Source organism: Tigriopus californicus, chromosome 9 (genome assembly GCF_007210705.1).
Source record: "Tigriopus californicus strain San Diego chromosome 9, Tcal_SD_v2.1, whole genome shotgun sequence".
NCBI lineage: Eukaryota > Metazoa > Arthropoda > Copepoda > Harpacticoida > Harpacticidae > Tigriopus > Tigriopus californicus.
This window is the reverse complement of record NC_081448.1, coordinates 2,853,253-2,874,208: the sequence shown is the minus strand read 5'-3', so window position 1 is coordinate 2,874,208 and position 20,956 is coordinate 2,853,253. Positions and strand designations below refer to the sequence as shown.

The window sequence follows — 20,956 nt, the reverse complement described above, 5'->3', positions numbered from 1 at the left end:
TAATGTTCAATTTACAACACGAAAAGTCGGCTCTCGCCAGTACTCGAGTCTAATTTGCCTCCTTGTAGACAGACGCCCACAAATCAAGGTCAATGGATCAGCAAAAAGACGTACTTACTTGTGAGCCTTCCCTCAACTTTTGATACAGTGGGTGGCTTGCTTTCCAATATGCCAGCCTGGGATGGATATTGGATTCAAACTGAAGAAGAAATCTCGTCTCGAGTTTCAATACATTTATTCTACACTTTCTCTTTCTATAGAATTTTCCCTCCTTCCTTTTACCTGGATTGAGGCCATCACTTGACATGGAATCAAGTTATAAAGTGGAACACTTTCTTTAGGACCAGGCCTTGTGCGACCACAATGTAAATGCGCCATTTATCGATTACACACAGCTCACCAATCACATGAATCATGTAGTTGCCAGCCAGCCGGACTTTTATTAGTCGATAATTTCCTGCAACTGCACGCATTCCGACAATATTGCATGAGAATGGCCCACTGATAAAGTTGAAGCAATACGAAGGTTCTAATTGAACGAACCGAAATGATATCATCGTTTCATGCTGGTTTATTATTAAACGAAGTCTTTACATAAAGTATAAATGGCAGTGTATGGTACAAACGGCGTCTTCATAGATTTTGCATAGTAGACAATTCACCTGCAATTGGATTTTTATGCCAAGAACTTCCCATCGTTCCTAAATGGGTGTGTCTTTGGAAAAAGTAGGGACGAAGAGGCAGACAGATCACTCCCTGTCAGATTGAATTTGGCTTATCAGAGAATAACACGAGTGTTTAATCTTGTCTAAACGTATCTGTTGTTGATAGCGGGAGACCCTTGAGTTGTCCGCAACTCCATTTGAACCCTGGCAACCATTTGGTCAAAAGAGTTGGGATTGATCTTTTGTCTGAAAAAAAGTAAATCGAAAACGTACAAGGGACCTAAAGCCGGGTACAGGGTGTTTTCGATTCATGTTACAACGAGATGGATATGGCTTTTTCGTTTGAACAAATTAATCCTTGATGAGAGTGCTGGAGCATCGACTTACTTGATTTGATCCCGGATTTCGGCCAACTTCAGAGCTCGCTCTCGATTTCTTTTCAGCTCCCGTTCGCGTTCCTCCAGGAGTCTCTCAACTTTGGCTTGCTTTTCCATGATCTGTCTCCGACCCTCAACTTCCACCACCCTCTCCTCGTTTTCCACCTCTTGTCTCTTTTGGGAGTGTTTTCTTTCTCGGATCCGATTTCGAGAGGCCACCCTGTGCTTCCGATGAGACAGCTGTTTCAGCGCTTTTTCTTCCGCTCTCTGTAAGGATTCACTTTGGACGGCCAGAACCTGTCTTCGCCAATCGGACATTTTGCCCTCAAGCTCGGATCTTAATTGGCGAACTTTTTCGCCCTTGTGCTCGCGATCTTGCCTAAGGATGAATTAGATTAAAATAAGTAAGAGCAGAAAAACAACAATCAAAGTTTTATCCTGGATCGCTTATGAATGCTCGTAGTGTTGAAGCTCAACTTTGTTTTCTAAGAACGGTGTTGAAGAGGAAAGCATTGCAATCTAATGCAGTCACACTACCAAGGGGTGGTAAAAATGGGATGGCAAACCCATTCAGGCTACTCGCAATTGCAACATGACCTGTCATGATCAAAATTCCAGCACTTCAATGTTCATTGAGTTCTAACTCAGCTGTTGCCTGCCATCTGCTATAATCTTGTTTGCTTATTTATAACAAAGAAGCTCCGAAACACATTTAAATCATCTGTTGTCTAAGTGAACCGTAAGTTTTTTCACCGTACGTACAGCTTGTAACTGGTGATCCTCAATATGGACGACAAAATTCTCCAAGTTACGATGAGTCTTCAAACAAAAAGTGCTACTGATACTTTTCTTGAACAAGATATTAGTTATCAAGTATTAGTGTGTTTTATGTCCTGCTTGTCGCATGGCTATTTGGTCACGCTCAGAGAACTAGTTTTCTCCCTTCCAAATAATTCCAGATTTTACAAGACATGCTTAATACTCGTGCATAATTGATCAGTGTGAAAGTAAAAACGCCACTGAAATCGATTTGTCTCGTTTTGTTTCGAACCGATTTCAAATAGTAACCCAACCATACAATGATCTTGAACGTGATTGAATTTAGGCCAATCCCCATAAAATTGAATTGTGTCACCGTGAGCGGCGCCTAAAACATCTCAAGCACTGTGCTATTCTTTGAAAAAGGCTCAAGTAAAACAATCCTTGTTCGGATTTCTTATGAAAATATGAGCAACAGTGAATTTGGTTGGACTCCTCGCGTAAACGGTGCACAGTACACTATACTGTACATCCATAACCAGACATAATCCAGGTATAATAAGTAGTGTCTCTAAAAAACACCCATCATAAGTAGTGTCTCTAAAAAACACCCATCAATTATGTTCCCAAAGGAGAAGGGAATATCAATTCTTCCCGCTGTTTTGTGTCTGATCCAGTCCAATACTATCTATTCCAGAGCTCGGGATGTAATAATGGACGTGACAGGTAAATTTGCTAGAACGGACTCACCTCAAATGTTTCACATACTTCTTCTTCAAGTTCTGTGGCGACTCTTGCCACATGGTAAAACGACCCATCTTGGATTGAATGTCCTCTCGATATCGCTTGACTTCCTCTCGTTTTTGCCTTTGGATCAGGACCATTTTTTGATCGTGCCGCTCTTGTTCCTTGACGAGCGATTCTTGGAGTTGCTGCAAATCAAAGCAGATTCATTGAATGCATCGAAATTCATTGTGGTTCTCGTTACTCCTTCAAACACTTTCTTTAGTTTATATAACTGCTCTGGGCTATTGCCAGGAGTCATCGCGAGGCAGCAATTTCCAAGAAATGGGACGAAAAACAATCAAGGATCAAACAAATAAAGCATGGTTCAGTTGTCAGACGAGTAGGGGAAAAGGGCATCAGTATTTCAGAAGAAAATATCTATTTGATCCTGTTTTCCCGGAAGTCTTGCCCGACTCGACGTCTTCAAAGTCGGATCGAAGTAGTATTTATGCATTCTTCCAGCTAATGAGCTACCTTTTTTGCTTGATCTTTTCTGCTCCTTCTCCTGAGGTCAGCGGCATCCAGTTTTGTTTCTAGATGAGAAGCCAACTCTTTTCGGTAATGAGAATCTCGCTTCAAAAGCTCCTCCAGGGCCTTATCCACTGCAATTCGTCGAGATTCATCCACGGATCGTCCATTCACATGCCTATATGGAGGATGAAAATAAAACTTTTTCCATCACACTCATTATCGTGTTTTCCCACTTGTCAGGGACGGTGTGTGTATTTTCCATTGCCGGGAAGGAAGGTGAGAAAGTGGAACACATTACACGCCTACTCCGTTGTTATGTTAATTCTTATGGCTAGCCAGCCATATTGATCTTAATTGAAGTGGATCTTCATATGTCAGGCCTTACATGTCTTGTCCATTTGGCCCTTTCTCGAGTCTAATGTCCCTAGCTCTCTGGTCCTTTTGCTCGATCAATCTTCGTAAGAGCTCTTGGGACTCGGAGAGACGTTGACGGGCTGATTCGAGGCGTTGGTCATTCAAAGCCGCCTCTTGAGAGCGTTTCTCCTCAATCGATTTCTTGAGAGCTTCCTCTCTTATCTTCTTGTCTTGGAGCCATTTCTCATGCTCGACCTGCCACATCCGATTATGACGATAGGCCGCCTCGTTCGCCTCGGCCACGGCTAATTGTTTTTTGGCCAAAATGGAGATAATCTTTTGATCCACTTCCGGGATTTCCGCGGCACTGAAAGAGGGTGGGCAGCAACAGCGTTAGAAAGTACACTCTTTCCTAGTTACGTACAAGGCTACAGATAGACGATAGGTAGTTTGCAAGTAGAATAAAGTTTTGTGATTGAAGCCCTCTTGCAAAGTCGCATTCCTGCTTGAGCAAAAAATGTGCTTAATCCTTTGAAGAGCTAAAACTAGAGAACGTTGCCCGGGGATAAGTACACACGTTGCATGGAAAATGAAGCAGGGATTGCAGTCAGGAACATGTACTCGAATGAGGTGGAATGGGGGCGGGAGTGATTAATTTTCTTATTATGCCGACACATGAAAATGTAAGACACAGTAGTTCAAAATGCAGGACTGCGTACAATGTTATGGGAGTTGTCGAAAACTTAATTGAGCTAGAGGTAAATTGCTTCATCATATTTGGAAATGTTTCTGCCTAACGAGGCGTATGCTCCATGTATTGACATTGACATTGTGGGCATACATATTGTATGTTTAAGTTTTCGTTGCTGAAAGGTTACTATCAAAACTATCACCTGCCCAAAAACACCTGAACTGAGTTTACTCTCACAATTAACCCAGAAAACAATAGCATACTCTGATTTGCATGTTATGGCCAAATTTGGATCTTACTTCATTAGACTCATCACATCAAATGACTATTATCAAAAAACCCTTCTAATTCTTCGATTTTGGAACCAACGCACAAGTTTCCAGTCCACTTATGCTGTTGCTCCTAGATCCCAAAATAATTTCCAACCCAACCATCTTGCCTCAGATCCTTCAATTTCACGCTCAAAAGAGGTTCTCCGTGGTCCGTGTTAGGGCGGTCCATTTTCAGGCTCCTCCGACTAGTTGAGTGGGATCGGAAAGTTGACTTTTGGGAAAGCCTCAATGACGGACTTGATTTCTCTCGTCGTCTTTGCCTGACGTTGGGGACACCTGGTGCTTTCCAATTTGGAACCCTCGTTGGCCTCGTTGGAGATCTTCTCTGGGTGTCAATTGAGGGAGTTCGAGGCGATACTTGATGCAATTTGTCGAGGTTTTTTGGCGTTGAGTCATCCGTGGCCTGAAGCTCATGTGTGGAACTTTTTCCCGTCACTTTTTTTTGATGGGCTAAGGATGGGGTTCTTGAGTCAAGTTTGATCACTTGGGGGGTCCAAGGAAGAACAGTGGTCTTAGCTTCAGGCAAACTTTTCCCAGGTCTTCTCTGCTTGGCTGTTCTGAGGACCACGTCGCTTCTTACGTGGGATCTTGAAAATCTGGATTCAGTGAATGGCAAACCTGGCTTGGCGATTGGGGCATCATTTGTTATTCTATTTGATGACTTGACAGTGTGAGTCGTTATAGAGGTTGAGAGAGGACGTGGAGGTCGTTGAAGGACTAATCGAACGGCTTCTGCGTAACTCGATGTTCCATTTTCCACCTGACTTGGAACTTGTTCATCTTTCGTGAAGGTGGATGATCTCGAGCGAATCCGCCTCTGTTTTAATTCCGTTGACATAGACGGAGACTTAATTGGCTCATAAGATGAGTGATCAAGATCAAATTGCTCAGCTTCCGGAAGATCCTTGTGGCTGTATTGGGGAGAAGAGGAATCGAGGCCCTCTTTGACAACATCTGAACTCTCAATTGATGTGGAAGATGACAAAGATGACGAAGATGACGTAGACGACGAGGATGAGGACGAGGACATAAAAGATGATGAAGTTGGCGATCTGAAAGGGAAATTTACTAGCAAACACAACACAATTTGACGTATTCTAGAATACACGTCAGGCTTTACCTCAAGCGGCCATAATCAGTGCATTGGCGACTTCTTTGGAAGGATTGGGAACGTTTCGGAGAACCATTGACTGGAATTAAACCAACAGACCCGGGTTAAAGCCTTTGCAATCATCTGGAGCAAGCTAATTGAATCGATATAAGAGTTCGTTTCCTTGGAACTACCCAAATCGGACCAAACATCCAAAGGCAGGTGGACATCTGATTATGGGTTGGTCTGTGGCCATGATTTTCTCCTGATACCGTATGAAGCCCAAACCCAAAATAAAGTTTGCTCGTTAACGTCTTTCTTCCCTTTGCTTTGACTTGAAAGAGCCAAAACATCCGTTCCATAGCTTCACACCGATGCCACATCTGCCTTCCAGGTTCTTATAAGATGTTCCACGTGGATTTTACCTGAAATATCGTCTGGTTCTTCGTTTCCCTCGTCTTCTTCTTCGGTAATAGATTGTGGATAACGAAGTCGTGAGAGGCCGAGAGAATTGGAGAGTTCAATCTGGTTCAAGCGGAACAGATCCTGTTCCTCTTTGATTAGCTCCTGGCGCAACCGTCGGCAATGCTCCAAGGTCTCTGAAAATGGAACAAATCGGATGAGATAGCTTACACAACCGTGTCAGTTACGATTTTCATGGTGGGCCACCCAAACCAAAATGATCGATTCTCGTGAGGTTTAATTGTCATTTATCTTTTGTTTTAAGTTTCGAGGGTTCATGTGTTATTGGAAGATTCTTCCTGACGTTGCTCTTGCTGTAGTCGTTTGGAAACACTAAAGTGCACGTCATCCAAACGTCGTTGATGACGCTTTATCAACTTTTAATTGCAATATTAAGAAACACGAAGACAGTTATTGTGAAAAATAACCTAGATTTTTTTGGCAATATGAGATAATATACATTTGGGAAAAAATAAAAAGCATGCCTTGAATGGCATAAAATATCATACCTAAAGTTGGCACATATTTCGTACATGCACGGATTGTAGCTCTAAAACAACCCAGTTATATTCAAATTCATTGAAATATCATCGGATTCCAAGTGAAAGTAAGTAAATGTGCAAAAAAGTGATAAAAATGCTTGTGTCTAATGACCATATTTAGCCCACGTAGCCCAAACTGTTTTTTTAGTGATATGAAAATGTTTGTTTATCCACGTAAACCGCCCTTGAAATATTCCTTCGAAAAACAATTTTAAGACTATTGACTTTTTTCTGAAAAAAAATAAAGTGTTTTTGAAGATTATTTGATATTGTGCAAAAAAATCAATCTTGTGGAATTGAAACTTATTGAAACATTGTCTGGGATATTTAGGAACTGAACTACCTCAGATCGTGTCTAATTCAGCAGGTGCAACACCACTCTTGATTCAATGCAATTTGCAGCAAACAGGTTTCCATAATTTAGAAGTTTTTACTTTTCGAGTATCATCATGACCTGTTCTTGCAAAACGAAAAACAACACCTTTGGTTTTGTGGGCAAAAAAAGGGCCAATTTGTTTTTGAGTATTTCAGTAGAACTTGAGTAGTGCTTTTAACCGTTATGACCAGATTTAGCCGACAAGGCGACTGCTGGCCAGAATGACATATATTTTATCCAGCAGTATTTTCCATTCGAATTAATATATCATTTACAGTCTCTAAAGATCAGGCAGAATAGTCCTTTTCATTGAGCGGAGGAAGCGCCCTCTGTTTCGTCTAGATGCGGACAAACTAGAGGGACAAGCCCTGTAGGACAAACCAACGTGGTTTGTGGTGTTATGGTATTAGAATTGATCAGCAATAAGTTGGTTAACGAAAAATACCTTGTTAAAGTCATGCATCTTAGAGCGTATTCTTTACTGTTGGGGATCAAATTACTAATCATGGGAGGTTGTGATCAGGGCTACCAATTTACATTTTCAATGGCCTATGACATTACTGGTGGAATGGGCGAAACCCGTTAGTCAACCTTAAAAACTAACGCTGATTTTTTTGACCCAAACCAGGGTTGCCTTTTTGCTCAAACCTAACTTTTTTGCATTGCATTGGAATAGGCAAGAGCTTTCACTTTCCACATTTTCTGGCAACCTTGAATTTGAAATTTGATTGGCTTTTTTGTCTTGAACTGCTGGGATTCCAATCCCGGTAGTGGTAAGGAAGTCCGCAAAAAAAAGATCCCATTACTAGAATTCTTGTATTTCCCCGTTTGTTTGGCCTCAAAGAGAGGAAGGAACGGAGAATGAAAATGAGTATCACATATGAGTACAAATCAAACTTACGGCGTCGTTCGTCTTCAGCATCTCTGAGAATGAGTAAAGATTCAAAGCTAAGATCTCCTTCTTCCTCCAAATGTTCCCTGATCTCGTCGATGGAACACGGTAGAAGCTCAATGGGCTGAAATGGAAGCATAACAAAACCTCGTCAATGTAGGTCGATGGCAGGCAGAATAGTTGGAAGGAACTATGCATTGGCATAATTAGGAAAAAAACAGAATTGCACTTTTTGAAACCTTCAGGCTTTTTCTTCTGTTCAGTTTCAAAAGATTTGTCAAATCCGGATTGAAAGACTTTTGTATTGTATTGATTTCAAAAGCATTGCTGACCCATGTCAAATGACGACTGAAAAAGAAATACGTCTTTTTTTCTTTGGTCTGTTGTGCCATCTTTCCCCGTCTTCAATCAATATGAAGTTTTCGTTTCCGTATTTATCGTTTTTGGGATACTTTTATCCATTCCTGGTTATTTTCGACGTTCATTCTATTTGACGTCTGGTTGCGCCCTCTACATCCAAAAACGTATGTTGCTCCCTAATTTGGACGAAGCCCATTTGCAATGTCTCAAGAACAATCACACTATTTCAAAGCAAAGCAGAGGTGGGTGTTGTCATGTTCTGCCAAAGCGTCTTGTCAGGAGTGTCAGTCATGGAATTAGTTTGTAAGTATTTGCCTGTTGACTACTTATGGCATTTATGTGTGCCACTGACATGAATGAATGAATGCAAGATACATGTATTTTTCGCCCCTCCAAAATGGTCTTGTCACGGCTCATTGTTCATCCTCAAAGGGATCTTCTGTCAGCCTTGAAAAGTTAACTCTCAGTTGAATTTCAATTCTGATCGCGAAACTGTCAACGCCTTCTACTCATACTGTACTCCCAAAGTTGCCAGCAACCAATCATCATCATCATCATCATCATCGTCGTCCTTATAATCGTCATGCATCCACAAGCTCTTCATCTAATGAGAGCGGATGATAAATGATTGAATATTTCTCTTTGAAATCCTGCTCTTAATGGAATTCTCGGTTGTCTCTGAACTGAAGGAAGGAATGAAGTAATGCCGCGTGACCAAAAATAGGCCCACTCACACCCAAATGTGGTGGTTGGATCTCAGAGCCATTTTGCACTTTCCAATAAAAGAAACTCGCAGACGAGACCTGTGCCTTTTAAGGTCAAGATATCACTCTTAATCTCTGGAGTCTTGAAACAATTATCGTAGAGGCTAAATTTGAACAAATCTCGGCCGATTCAACGGACGCCAAGAGTCATTCACAGACACACGCACACCTACGGTTACGATGATGATGATGGTTCTGCGAAGAGTATGAATTATGAATTCCTTTCTTGTAGGGAGTGAAACCAAAACTAACGCCTGGAAAAGCCATCGCAAAAATCGGACAAATCGTCAAAGAAAGTGGCAAGAACCACTTACTCACAAAAGATTAAGTGCACGATTACTGAGTTCAATATTTGGATCTCCAAAACAGCTCCTGATAATATATTTTAAAAAAAACCACGCCTTTGTTATAGTAGAACTTAAAAACTGGGATGTACAGTGCAGAATATGGGCATTGTCTAACAAACATTTTCCTCGAAAACCAAACTAGACGTGGATGTTATTACATTGACGCTGGCTGGCTATTGTTCGATGGCTTACAATTGACTACGTGATCACCATGACTATAAGGCCATAATTGAATTATTTGGGCTCGAAGTTCATTAGCAAGTGTGCATCTCAGAGATCATCAATCATAATGTCATCGAGATCCTTTCCAAGGCTTTCACGCCTGTAGTTATTGGTTTCATTCATAAGCTAGATCCAATTAGTGTCCCATAGAGAAGAAACCCAAGAAGTTTTATCATGCATTTCACAGTTTTGGATTTAGTCTTGGTTGGCAAAATAAACCGATTTGGGAACAATGCCCAGGAGGCCATCAAATGCACTGTTGCCAAGCAAATTGTCAGTCGCTCAAATCTACTTAATCAAGATAAGATATTTGTGTTCAACGAAATAATCGTTGCAACATTGTTTTGAAAACTGTTGGAATAAAACACCTTTGATGACGTTTGTGAATTGCTGTAATATTGGTCAGGTTTATGTTGCAACAATGATGCACATAAAGTTTAGTACTAAGAAATAAATCAACAACGGTTAACTTCATTGGGCAGAGAGAGATCAGCACTTTGGGATCAAGCAGATAATGATCAAGCACATAGTGATCAAGCACGGACATCTAGATTTTATTTACACCTCCAATATCCCTCCAAAATCTGCCCACTCTCAGCCAACTTTGAGTCCTATTCTAAAATACATGATTGAAATAAGATACACCATTGAAATTAAGTACATGTCATTTTCATAGTATTTGCTTGTCGCCAAAAATTTAGGTGAGTCGTAAACATACGTAAATTTTATGAAGCCTTTTCAACATAAATTTCGCGTCTCCTGAGCTATTGAACTAGATATTGAACCCAAATTTGGTCAAGTTAATTTAATTGATGGAATCTTTGGACTGTATTAGGTGCTCAGGATAAAATGAATGGTTTAGGCAATCCGAAACTTGTTGGTCCGTTTACAAGTGCATTCTCAGGCTCTCCATGGACTAACATATGGAACTTCGTTTGAATGTTTTTGATACAATTCACGAGTCCTCCATTTTTCCGAATCAGTTCAGGTGCTGTGAGATTGCAGATTTTCAGATTCAAGGTCGTCCTGACAAATGTGAGGAATTCTGCACCTGATCAGGAATGAGTTTCATGACTTTTTTTCAATTCTAAAGGCGGCTTTACACTACAATGGAAGACTAGGATTGAATCCGGCTTGAGGATGGAAGTAAAACTGGTGCTGGAACGCGTCCAGACTTGACTTCGAGTCCTTTCTAAAAGATTCAATTTGGTTCAAATTTCGCGATATGAGTCTTTTTGTTTGACTTGAGCACAGTGAAAGACTTGAGTCCTCTGCTGGACTGGCCCCAGCACTAGTCCCGCTCCAATCCTCAAACCGGATTCAATCCTGGTTTTCCATCGTAGTGTAAAGCTGCCCTAACTCTTGATGCATCTGGTTCACTTTGTGAGATGTCTTTTCGTTTCTCTTATTGCAATTTGTTTTTTTTTTTTAACTTTCACTTGCAATAGAATTGTATCAATCTGAGTATACAATTTTGTCTGCCTAAAATGATAAAGTAGATTCTTTTTTATGTCAAGAATCAGGGGATCAATTTTGTCACCAATAGATCTAGTATTTTTTATTTTGCCGTTTGGCTTCAGATTCAATTATATCTGTGAGATGGATAGGTGAATTGAAATACTTGTATGTTGTTTGACGTGAAGCCACTTTTTTTATAAGTATTCTCACCTGAAAGAGCTTGCGTGTGCTACTTGGGGGAGCATGAGCGATGATCTTTTGAGGTGCATGGGATGAATCTTTACCTAAGTGAGTTTATAATTTAGCCACAATATTTCTTAAAGCTATTGGAATTAAACACCTCTGTGAATAAATGTACCAATGGTTAGGTACATGTTATAAGAATGATCCACCTAAAGTTTAGTACTAAGAAATAAATCAACCGGAAGTAAGAGGGTTGAACAGAGAGAGATTGGCAGGCCGAGATCAAGCGGGGATCTCTAGATATAATCTATACTGCCAATGCTTTGCCCGCCAAAATCTACCCGATCTCCCTCAAAAACATTAATAAAATAAGAAATACACACCGTTGGAATAAGGGAAAGTCACTCTTATATTAATTACTTTTCAAGTGGTTTGTTCTAAAGTAATATCGTCAAAAGCTTAGGTGAGCCAAAAGAGATTTTATGAAGTCTTTTAAACATAAGTTTCGCGTCACTCCAGTGCCTTGGACCTGATTTTGATCCCAAATTTGGTCAAGTTAATTTAGTTAAAAGGATCTTTCAACCGCATTAGGTACTCATTTTGGATAAAGTAAGTAGTTTAGGAGATCCGGAATTTGATGGCTCGTAACAAGCCCAATTCTAAAGCCCTCCATGGATCAAGAAAAGGAACTCTGATTGAAGGCTTCTGATCCAATTCACCACTCTTGCATGTCTTCCCATTGAATTCAGTTGCTCTGAGATTCCAGATTTTCAGATTCAAGTTCGTCCCAACCAAAGTTTCTGATTTTGCAAGTAGGCAGAATGCGTTTCATGACACTTTGTTTTCAATTACAATTCTTGGATCATCTGGTTAACTTTGAGAGATATGTTCTCTTCGTAATAGTCAATATAGTGGATTCCTTTTTCTTCCTTATAGTTCAGATGACCTTTATAGCGATATTCGGGCTATCAATTCTGTCACAAATATATATTTAGGATGAAATGAATGAGAGAGTTCGCCAGTTTTAGCACCGAGATGTATGGACTGGTTTAGTGTGAAAATATGTTTTAATGCAAACCAGGTAATGACCAGGGTCGGAGATCCTACAAAAAATGATCCTGTCCGGAAGGATTTAAAGGAAGGTTTAATTCCTTTTTGGAGTCCAATACATTGCTGAAGTGTCAAAAACTGTTTGGTGACGCTTATGGAATGTACTAAGTCAAATATGTAACCTATTTTTCAAGCTAGTTTTCCAACGACTCTCATTTAATCATGAATTACCACACCAATAATTGCTTTTACGAATAAAAATGAAGACCATGCGAGCTTTTCAAGGAATCCTGTCATTTTAGACGAAATGCCAATACCTGTTGTTCACATGCCGTACTAAGAATACTTCTGCTGGTTACTCTATGGTTCTTCTCCACCTGCTATTCTTCGTATGTTATTGGGATTAATACAAAATGAAGGAGAGACCACCATTCAAGTTCGTACCCAAATTTAAAAAAATGCTCAGGAGTGTCTGAAAAAGATCTTCTTGTCAGATGAATGTCTTAATCTATGGTACCACATAAGATCGTTCTCTTTGATTCATGACAAATGTCACAGCACCATTTGTCATAGACTGGATTTTGGAATCTTTATTTACAGCAGTACACTGGAATGCATTCATGGAATTCGATAGTTGCAAAGCCAAACGGAGCTGGAGTTGGTTGTTACCATTCAATTGCTTTTTAGCCGCAAAAATGAACATAATGGGCATGAATTCAGATTATATAACCGAAGAGCAACTGCTAAACTACGATTATACCTAGCCATTTCGTGGGAATTGAGTCTTCGTTAAGGGAGATTATGCTCACTTCATCAAGGATGAAAGTTCCACTTTTGATTGGCGCTTAGCGTCTAAGTGGAAAGTTTGCTCAGAGAGAAATTGGTGAATACCAAAAACGTGCGTCATATCTTCTTTGGAAGCAAGAGAAGAATGCGCGTTGTACAATCAATAGCCTCTATTTTCCATATCGCATGGAAGGACCGAATTATTGAGCATTGCAACGGATTGCATAAGGAAAACCCTCCCAAATTACAAATGATATGATTCCTTTTGAAAATTAAAAGCAAATGATGAAACGAGTGCATGCCTCTCAATCTTAATTTCTTTGTGTGTTTACTTCAAGGCCTTGACAACTTTCAATTGTGCAAGTTTGTCAAGAATTTTCTAATTTTAGTTCAACACCGAAAATATGTGCTGTTTACTTGGACATATGTGGAACAAATTCTTTTAAACTAGTCAAGAAAACTGTTTTTGTTCTAACAACTCTAGTGCACAATACTGTCTCCATGAACTTCGTCACCTGTAAAGTAATATTAGTTTACGTTGATCTGTCAATACAATCAACCGACATTGAGCAATGAAAACTGTTTTGAGGAAGTCCATCTTTGATATCTGGAGACAAAATCAACTTTTCAACAAGCATAGCCGGCTGTTAGCCATAGAAAAGAACAATGAAACACGAAACCAATACTCAACTTTGATCGGTTAGATAAATAGCATTGCTTACCTTGACACAGAGTCTCTTGCAGGCTTCCAAGGATCGGGGACTCGTCAGGACATAAGGACAATCCTCGGGGATGCCTTCGCCGTCAAAGTTCTCCAAAGTCAAATGAAGTTGAGCTCGTGGATCTTCCCGACCTATGCAGTCCTCACTTTCATCACGACTATTCATCCCATTCATGTTGGATTATAGATGTGGCAGCATTACTATTACACACTTTATTGGCCTGGCTGTCGGTCCTGGCCAGGGTTACATTCACTTGTATGCCAAGTACTCGTAGCACCAACAGCGAGTTTTCCCAGATTTTTATCGCTGACAAACTAAATTTAGCCCGATGAGGATGTGCAGATCTCACCAATCCGTTCAAATTTCAAAGCAAGCAAGCAATCCAGCCAGCCAGCCGAGCGCTTTTCCGAACCGTGCCACAATTGTGGCTCGAGGCGAATAAAAGTGTCCTATTGTCGTTCGTCTACTCATTGAACCATTCGGGATGTCTGTTGGAATAGGGAATCGCTGGGAAATTGCCTCAAACTGTCGTCGGTGATGTGTCTCTGAGGGTGGGTGCCTCGATCCTCCGAGCTTCACAATTACTTGTATTGTCGAATTCACTTGTGCATCACTTCCCGGTGATGACATCTCTGGGGCGGGAGCGAGATTGGAATGACGGCAAAAATGCTCGCTATTGTCACCGAATTATCGCGGATCAGATAAGAAGGCTCGCAACAAAACCAAGTGTGGCATAAGTTGGATCGTTGATGGCCCACTTTGTTCCGATTTGCTTTCAGCTTCTCGCCAGCAAAGGGGTCATTAAGGGACGTCCATTTTCTCCCACCCCTGGGGGACCAACACCATACCAGAATAAGTGGGGATTAATTGCACGGTGGTGGGAAACACCTTCTTCGCACAGCTTGATCAATCACGTACTTGTTTGTTGCGATTCAAAACCACACGAATTTCTCCTGGCCTACCTTGCTATGTACCGAGATAGGCCACTAAGTACTACCTCGACGTCAAGTTCAACGCAAACTGATGCCTAATCCAGGCCCAATGCGCAAACCAGAAGACGCGGCGCATCATAAACACGCCGGTTTGAAACGCTTTTTACCCACAAGTCTGGATGGTTGTGATTGAAAAAGAAATTTTTAAAAACTTCCCCGACAGTTCATGAATCAAATGTAGAAAAAAACATGGTCGAATCAACTTGGTAATTGGAGGTTTTTCGGGGTCTCGTTGGAGTCCAAGGTGGGTGGAAGTGTTAAAGCTCGAGTGTTTAAGAGCCTGTTGGGTGATTGAAATAGTCTCGTCATTATTCGTTGGGATGACTTGTTATCAGAATTATCGCTTTAGCGGTTCGAGAATTTCGTCTATGACACCCACATACTCAGAAGGCTTTACCAATTTGGGTCTGAGCAGAAGAAGAAAGAGAAGAAGGAAGGATTGAAGAAAGACGCTGGAATGATTATTGAAATTCTTTGAAACTGCCTTTTTCAAGAGTGGCCTTGGAAGTCAGGCCGAGTGTGCATCCTTTGAGCAATTTGGGGCCTCCAATTAAATGAATTCCGTACCTCCTGAGTCCGTCCAAAATGAGGCTGGACGAAAATAAACGCATTCTTGGTGGTATATTTCAAGAAAAGAAGATCCAAAATGATTTTACGATTTTGTGCTTCTTACGAGCATTGAGATTAAGTGAACAGGCAAACTCATGCAAGAAGCCATGCCTTAGCTCTTCTCTTCTGCTATTAATTTCACGCCCACTGTCAAAGATTCATGAACCATAAAACGATTTTTCATCCCTGGCAACCGGAACCGCAGAAATGAGCAATTGTCTCATTGGATTGACGATCTTATCTCTACAAGTATCGCTTAAATTGCCAGAGACAAGTGCTGTTCACACGCCAAGATAAAATGATGTTGAAAAATGTCTTGGTTGGGAGATCATCCCATGTACACATAACCAAACGTCCTTCTAGCTTAGCAAAGACTCGTTTGAACTTGAAGATCATGATGTAACGAAACCAATCATTTGAGGATACTTAACTTAAGGATCTGCATAATCTCGCGTGTTTTAATTCTAGCTTAAAACCCTCTTTTGTGCGTCTAAATGCAGGTCATTTTCATGGCGAATGGAGTGACGGACTACGACGAGGTCATGTTTAGCAAAATGTGGTTCGCGAGAGACGAAAAGGACAAAGGCCGCCCACGCAAATCAGCTCCTCTGACATGACGAACACAAAGCTCCAGCCACGATGTCCACGACTACTGATTCACTGGAATTGCTCTTTTTAGAAGCATACATTACGGTTGTTTAGTATTTGACCTCATGTTTGACTTTATTGACAAACTCTGGCTTACTTCCTCATTTTTTGCTACCTAATATTTAACAAATGTGGTTATTGTCTTAGATTAGATGACTTCTAAATGCGTTATGTGGAAATACATTCACGGAACAAAGTCGAATAGATGAGCTTAATGCTAAATAATGCTTGATACAATTGGTATCCCTCTCCAGTGGTTCCGTTGTCCCGTGTATATTATACATGAACTCCTCTTTTTTGCTCCAGAAATGTATCATCAATCAGAGCCAGGAGGGATAGAGGAAAAAGGTACTTCAAACTCTGGTCGAGCGTTTCCTTGTCATACTTTTTTGGCATTTGCCCACTTTTAAGAAACCTTCAAGCATGAGTCCATATCGTGTATAGCCATCCGAACCTTGAAAAAACTACAGCTCTGAACTGTCAATGAACGTCAGGAACAGCCCATGAAATCTGATCGAATGATAACCAAATTGAGACAGAGAGAGAACTAGGAGAAATCGTGATTTCGTTTCAAAGACAAAATTTGGTCATTTCTGAGGTCTTCTTTAAGTTTGATTTTCTCAACCTCAGCTAGAATTGTGGTCAATGTTCGTATGTCCCTTAACGGCTTCATTTTGACCTAAGGGTACAATTTAGATTCTATCCGCCCTGAAGCCCTGTTAACTCGATCCCAGGCTTAGAATCTTCATAATTTCGATGTTGCATTGGTTCTTTCTTACCTGTTCATGTAAAGCTTGATGTATTTCGATCCAAACACCCAAGGGTGTGATAGTACGAAGCCATTTTAATGTCTAGCCTTTTGGTTCCAAAATAGTAATGATCTGTACAATTCAGTACTAGAACTGGACTAACATACGATAGTCGATAGGCTCTTAGAGCACGAACCTTAAACCTGGACGTTAAACAGACTACAACTGGGGCAAAAAACGAAGCTTATTTGTTACGTCCTACAAGCTCCCTACAAGCTCCTAAATCTAAGAGTCTTCCCCTTAATCTGGTCAACCTGAAGAAACCGTTGGGAGATTGCTTGGAGTTATTGATAAAGCCCATGTGATGCTTTCTATCCCTATCAGCTTCAAGTGGTCTTGAAGAGTCGACTTCAATACATGAGAAAAGGTGTTAACTTCATAACTTCGGTGCTACGCCATGGATGCAGCTTTTCGCTTTATTGGGACTCTCCTCCTTAGCTCACCATGGTTTCCAACCTCAGAACGTGCAAACCTCAGAACGTGATTTCGACGTATGCCATTGGTTTTTATCGATCCAGATTACAGTAAATTCGTTCTATAGTGACAACATTAGGACGCGTGAGAAGCCTCTCTACAAAGCTAATTGTCAAGGAATTGGAATGCACCATAAATGAAAGACAACACCATCCTATAATTTACATGGTTCGTTCCAAAAAAATCATCCATCAGAGTCATTTTACCTTGAAGGTTTATGTTGACAATCGATTAAAAGTTATGGTCGTTAAGATTTCAGTAATGGACCATCAATACGATTCAGTCTTCAACCAAATGGTAAAATGTGGGCGGTTGTCGCAATTTGTGTCTGCTCAGGATAAGCTATATCATGTTTATGAATAAAGTGCTCTCTGGATCTCCTTATCTGGTTTTGATTTTACCCATCATAGTCGTATGTTTAAATTTCAATCACAGAGAACGCCGGAAGGAACTTCTGAAGCGAATTGATTTGCAAAATATTGCCATAGCGCTCGAATTCATGTTTCCAATCACACACCCAAATGTGGGTAGAAGTGAACTCCGCCCACGGCCAATTGAAGAAGAGCTGTAATTTCAATTTGTGCTCACCCCGCCCATGAGCTGAGGGGAATCGCTTCAAGTTATGAATATTTTTAGGGAAAGAAAAGTTGGGAAAGAATGTTTCTTTTTAATTACCCGAAAGCGATGGGATAAGCCTAATAAAACCTTTCTTGAAGGATTCTCTCGAGAGTAAACCTTTCAAGTCATAACATTAAAACGGTTATTGATGGGCAGATACGTAATTTTTCGATTTCACCGGATGATTTTTCAGTCTCATAGATGACTTAAACTCACCACCAGGGCTGTAAACAGGGAAAAAAAACATTAAGTTTTGTTTTTGAGGGGATCTTTTTTTTAACTCAAACCGCTAGGTTTTTTGTCTTGTGATATTTTCCTTTTGTCGATTTAAACAGATCCTCCGTAATAATTAGGCGAAAAACACTTGTCACTTTAAATGATTTGGGCATGGATATTAATAATTTGACGTAAAATTTTACTTGAACAAAAAGTAATGTTTCGAAATCGTCTTAAAACATGAATACATTTCGTGCAATATGTCAATTCAAGCTTTAATTAGTTTATAAATATTGACAATCCTTTACGAATTTGCATTCGCTTATAAAAAATATAGGTTCAGATAAAGTTGTATAAAAATGTACAAATATATGGGACAAATATTGGTGTACAAAACCAAAACCAAAAAAACAAACATTAGTTGTTTTTGCAGACTTCCTTACCGCTTCTGGGAATGGAATTCCCAGCAGTTCAAGACGAAAAACTAATCCATTTTTATTAACTTTCATTTTCATATTTTATTTGATCGACCAACGAATTAGAGTTGGTGGATGTGGCGAGCCCTTGAATATAGGGCTGATCGGATTTTTTGTCAAAAAACTTGTCCAAGTCTGACACTTAAATAGTACTACTGGATCAACAAGGCCTACGTATTCCCTACGAATATTGAGGGAAGCAAATTAAACAATGAAGGAGCCCGAGAAAGAAGAGATGTGAACTTCATTGTTCGAACTAGCCTGGATTCTCGAGGGCTTGAAGGTGCTCTCAAAACGCACATTAAGCCTCTGATGTCATTGCAATTAACCCTAAATACTGGGTTGGGGCAAAGCTCATGAATGCTTTTGAAAACGTATGATATCAGATACCATTCATACCTTCTCTGAACACTGTAATTGGAGAGCTTGTTCGTGGTGCATTCTCTTGGCCTTGCAACCTCTGTGCAGTATTGATGTGATGTGATCAATAGGTCCTGCCAAATTTTGCAAATTGATATAGTCTCCATTACCCTTGAGAAGCAAAGGAAATAATGAACAGCTGATGTCATTTTTTCATGCAAAACTAAAGGGCATCTTAAGTGAAAGAAATTAAAAAAATATGTAGTGCGGCAACGCTGATATTGAGCATTTTGAGGAAGAGAAACGTAACAGCCAACCTGTACCAGGCATGGACTCAATTTGTTATTGAATTCAGTTTCCCGGCTTGCAGAAGTAAACAGTATTCTGATATTGAACCAAGAGTTTAGTGCAATGACAGAGCTGCACAAAAAAAACTCATTTTGAGTTTTTAGCACGACTCACTCGATAATTGAAAATTCAATTGGATTCAAGAATGAGTGCAAGTGAAGGTTGTCTACTATGTTTGTCTTATATCTCCCTCCTCAAAATGCTGAAAACCGCTGTTGCCGCACCTATTTCTTGAATTTCCTTTGCTTCACATGCCCTATAGACAACATGCATCTTGTACATTTTTAATATTTTATGATGAATAGAAATCTTTACATGATAAACATTAAATCACTTTGATTTCAAGCTTCTTGAGAGTAATAGTAGGTCAATTCTTCTTATTAATCTAATCCAAGGTAAAACAATTTCTAAAAAAATCATGAAAATTCAATCTCACATTTTTTCCCCTCAGGCTTGACCTAATTTCATGAAAAGAATCATATCTTGCAGAAACATTGATATATTAAAATAAATAAGATAATATAAATAAATACACTGAAATATGAACACATTTTTGGAGCTAAAAGGGCTAATCTTGCATGATAAATTGTGGAAAGATGTCAAATGCTGCTCATAAAATTGCAATATTTGCGCATGCAGTAAATTTGCAGAAAAAATCTCGGATATGCAAGCTTTTTTTGCAAAAATTGCACAATTTGTAGGATGCCAGTTTTGGCCAACCCTTGTGATCAGTCTGTCTCCGCTGGTAGATTCCTCACCAGTGCTGTATTACTTGACCCCTGTTTGAATTTTTGGTCAGAGTTTGCCACTAGACTTGACCCCCAAAAGCAATCAGAGATCAAACTTGGCGGCGTTTGTGTCAATCATGCATTTCACAAGATGGAATCCTCCTATACACAGAGGAGTGAGGCGCAAAACCGGCAAATTTTGAACAGACCGCAGCCATAAAATTGGTTTGCCATTTTCGTCCATAATTTGAGCTGTTAATGACAACACGATTCGTTCTCTTTCTAACTTGGTGAGTGGTAAGTGCAGTTTTCATTGGGTTTCAAAGGGCCCGTTTGAAACGAGAGAGTAGAAATAGCAAGAACGGAAAAGTGGCCATTTTCAGTGCAGGCCAATATCGTATGGATGAATCCTCAAGAACATTGCCACTATTCATTGGAGTTTAGATTGACAATTAGAAGATGAACGGCAAAAAAAAATGTTTTATGAAAGTGTGAAGAAGCTGATAAAAAAACATCTAGGAAGCTTAATATTGAATGTGTCTACCTCTGACCAACGTTATTCTAAGACGCTAAATATTGCACCCAGTTTAATAATTGATAGACACCAAAACCGTTTTGTTTTGACGTTGAGTGGAAATTCCAAACGTTTGTCAAAACTAGTTTTGTTCATATCAGATATTTTTCTTGTTAGGTTAACTTGTGCTCAGACCACTAATCGCATTCAAAACTGTACAACATTGAGCAACAAAGCTATGAGATAAAGAGTCGCTACTGCGAGACAGATATGTTTTGACAAACGTCTAGAATTTACATTCAACGCCAAAAGAAAATGTTTTTCCTGTCTCTCTTCTTACTCATTATCAATATCAATATGCCACTCTAAAGAATTACTAACCGTAAATGTAGCAACGAAAAGTGGCCTCTGCTGCATCCCCTTGGGCTTAATGTATTGTTTTGCGAGCTCATCTACATCAGATTTATACTCCATT

At 40.0% G+C, this 20,956-nt stretch overlaps 1 protein-coding gene and 1 long non-coding RNA gene across 2 annotated transcripts; one reads left to right on the top strand and one right to left on the bottom strand.

Annotated features, from left to right (window-relative positions):
* Window positions 1-553: 553 nt before the first annotated feature.
* Window positions 554-14,077, bottom strand: LOC131887250 (coiled-coil domain-containing protein 177-like). The gene is made up of 10 exons (XM_059235805.1): window positions 13,690-14,077; window positions 7,807-7,921; window positions 5,951-6,124; window positions 5,556-5,625; window positions 4,543-5,487; window positions 3,444-3,779; window positions 3,062-3,233; window positions 2,552-2,733; window positions 1,053-1,421; window positions 554-911 (listed from the first exon to the last, which is right to left on the bottom strand). Exons 1-10 carry the CDS (start codon window positions 13,861-13,863, stop codon window positions 809-811), a joined length of 2,640 nt encoding a protein of 879 aa, XP_059091788.1. The 5' UTR covers window positions 13,864-14,077; the 3' UTR covers window positions 554-808.
* LOC131887253 (uncharacterized) lies at window positions 1,415-6,027 on the top strand. Its single transcript, XR_009374018.1, has 3 exons — window positions 1,415-2,354; window positions 2,499-2,527; window positions 5,920-6,027. It is a non-coding gene; the product is annotated as an uncharacterized LOC131887253 (long non-coding RNA).
* Window positions 14,078-20,956: the final 6,879 nt, after the last annotated feature.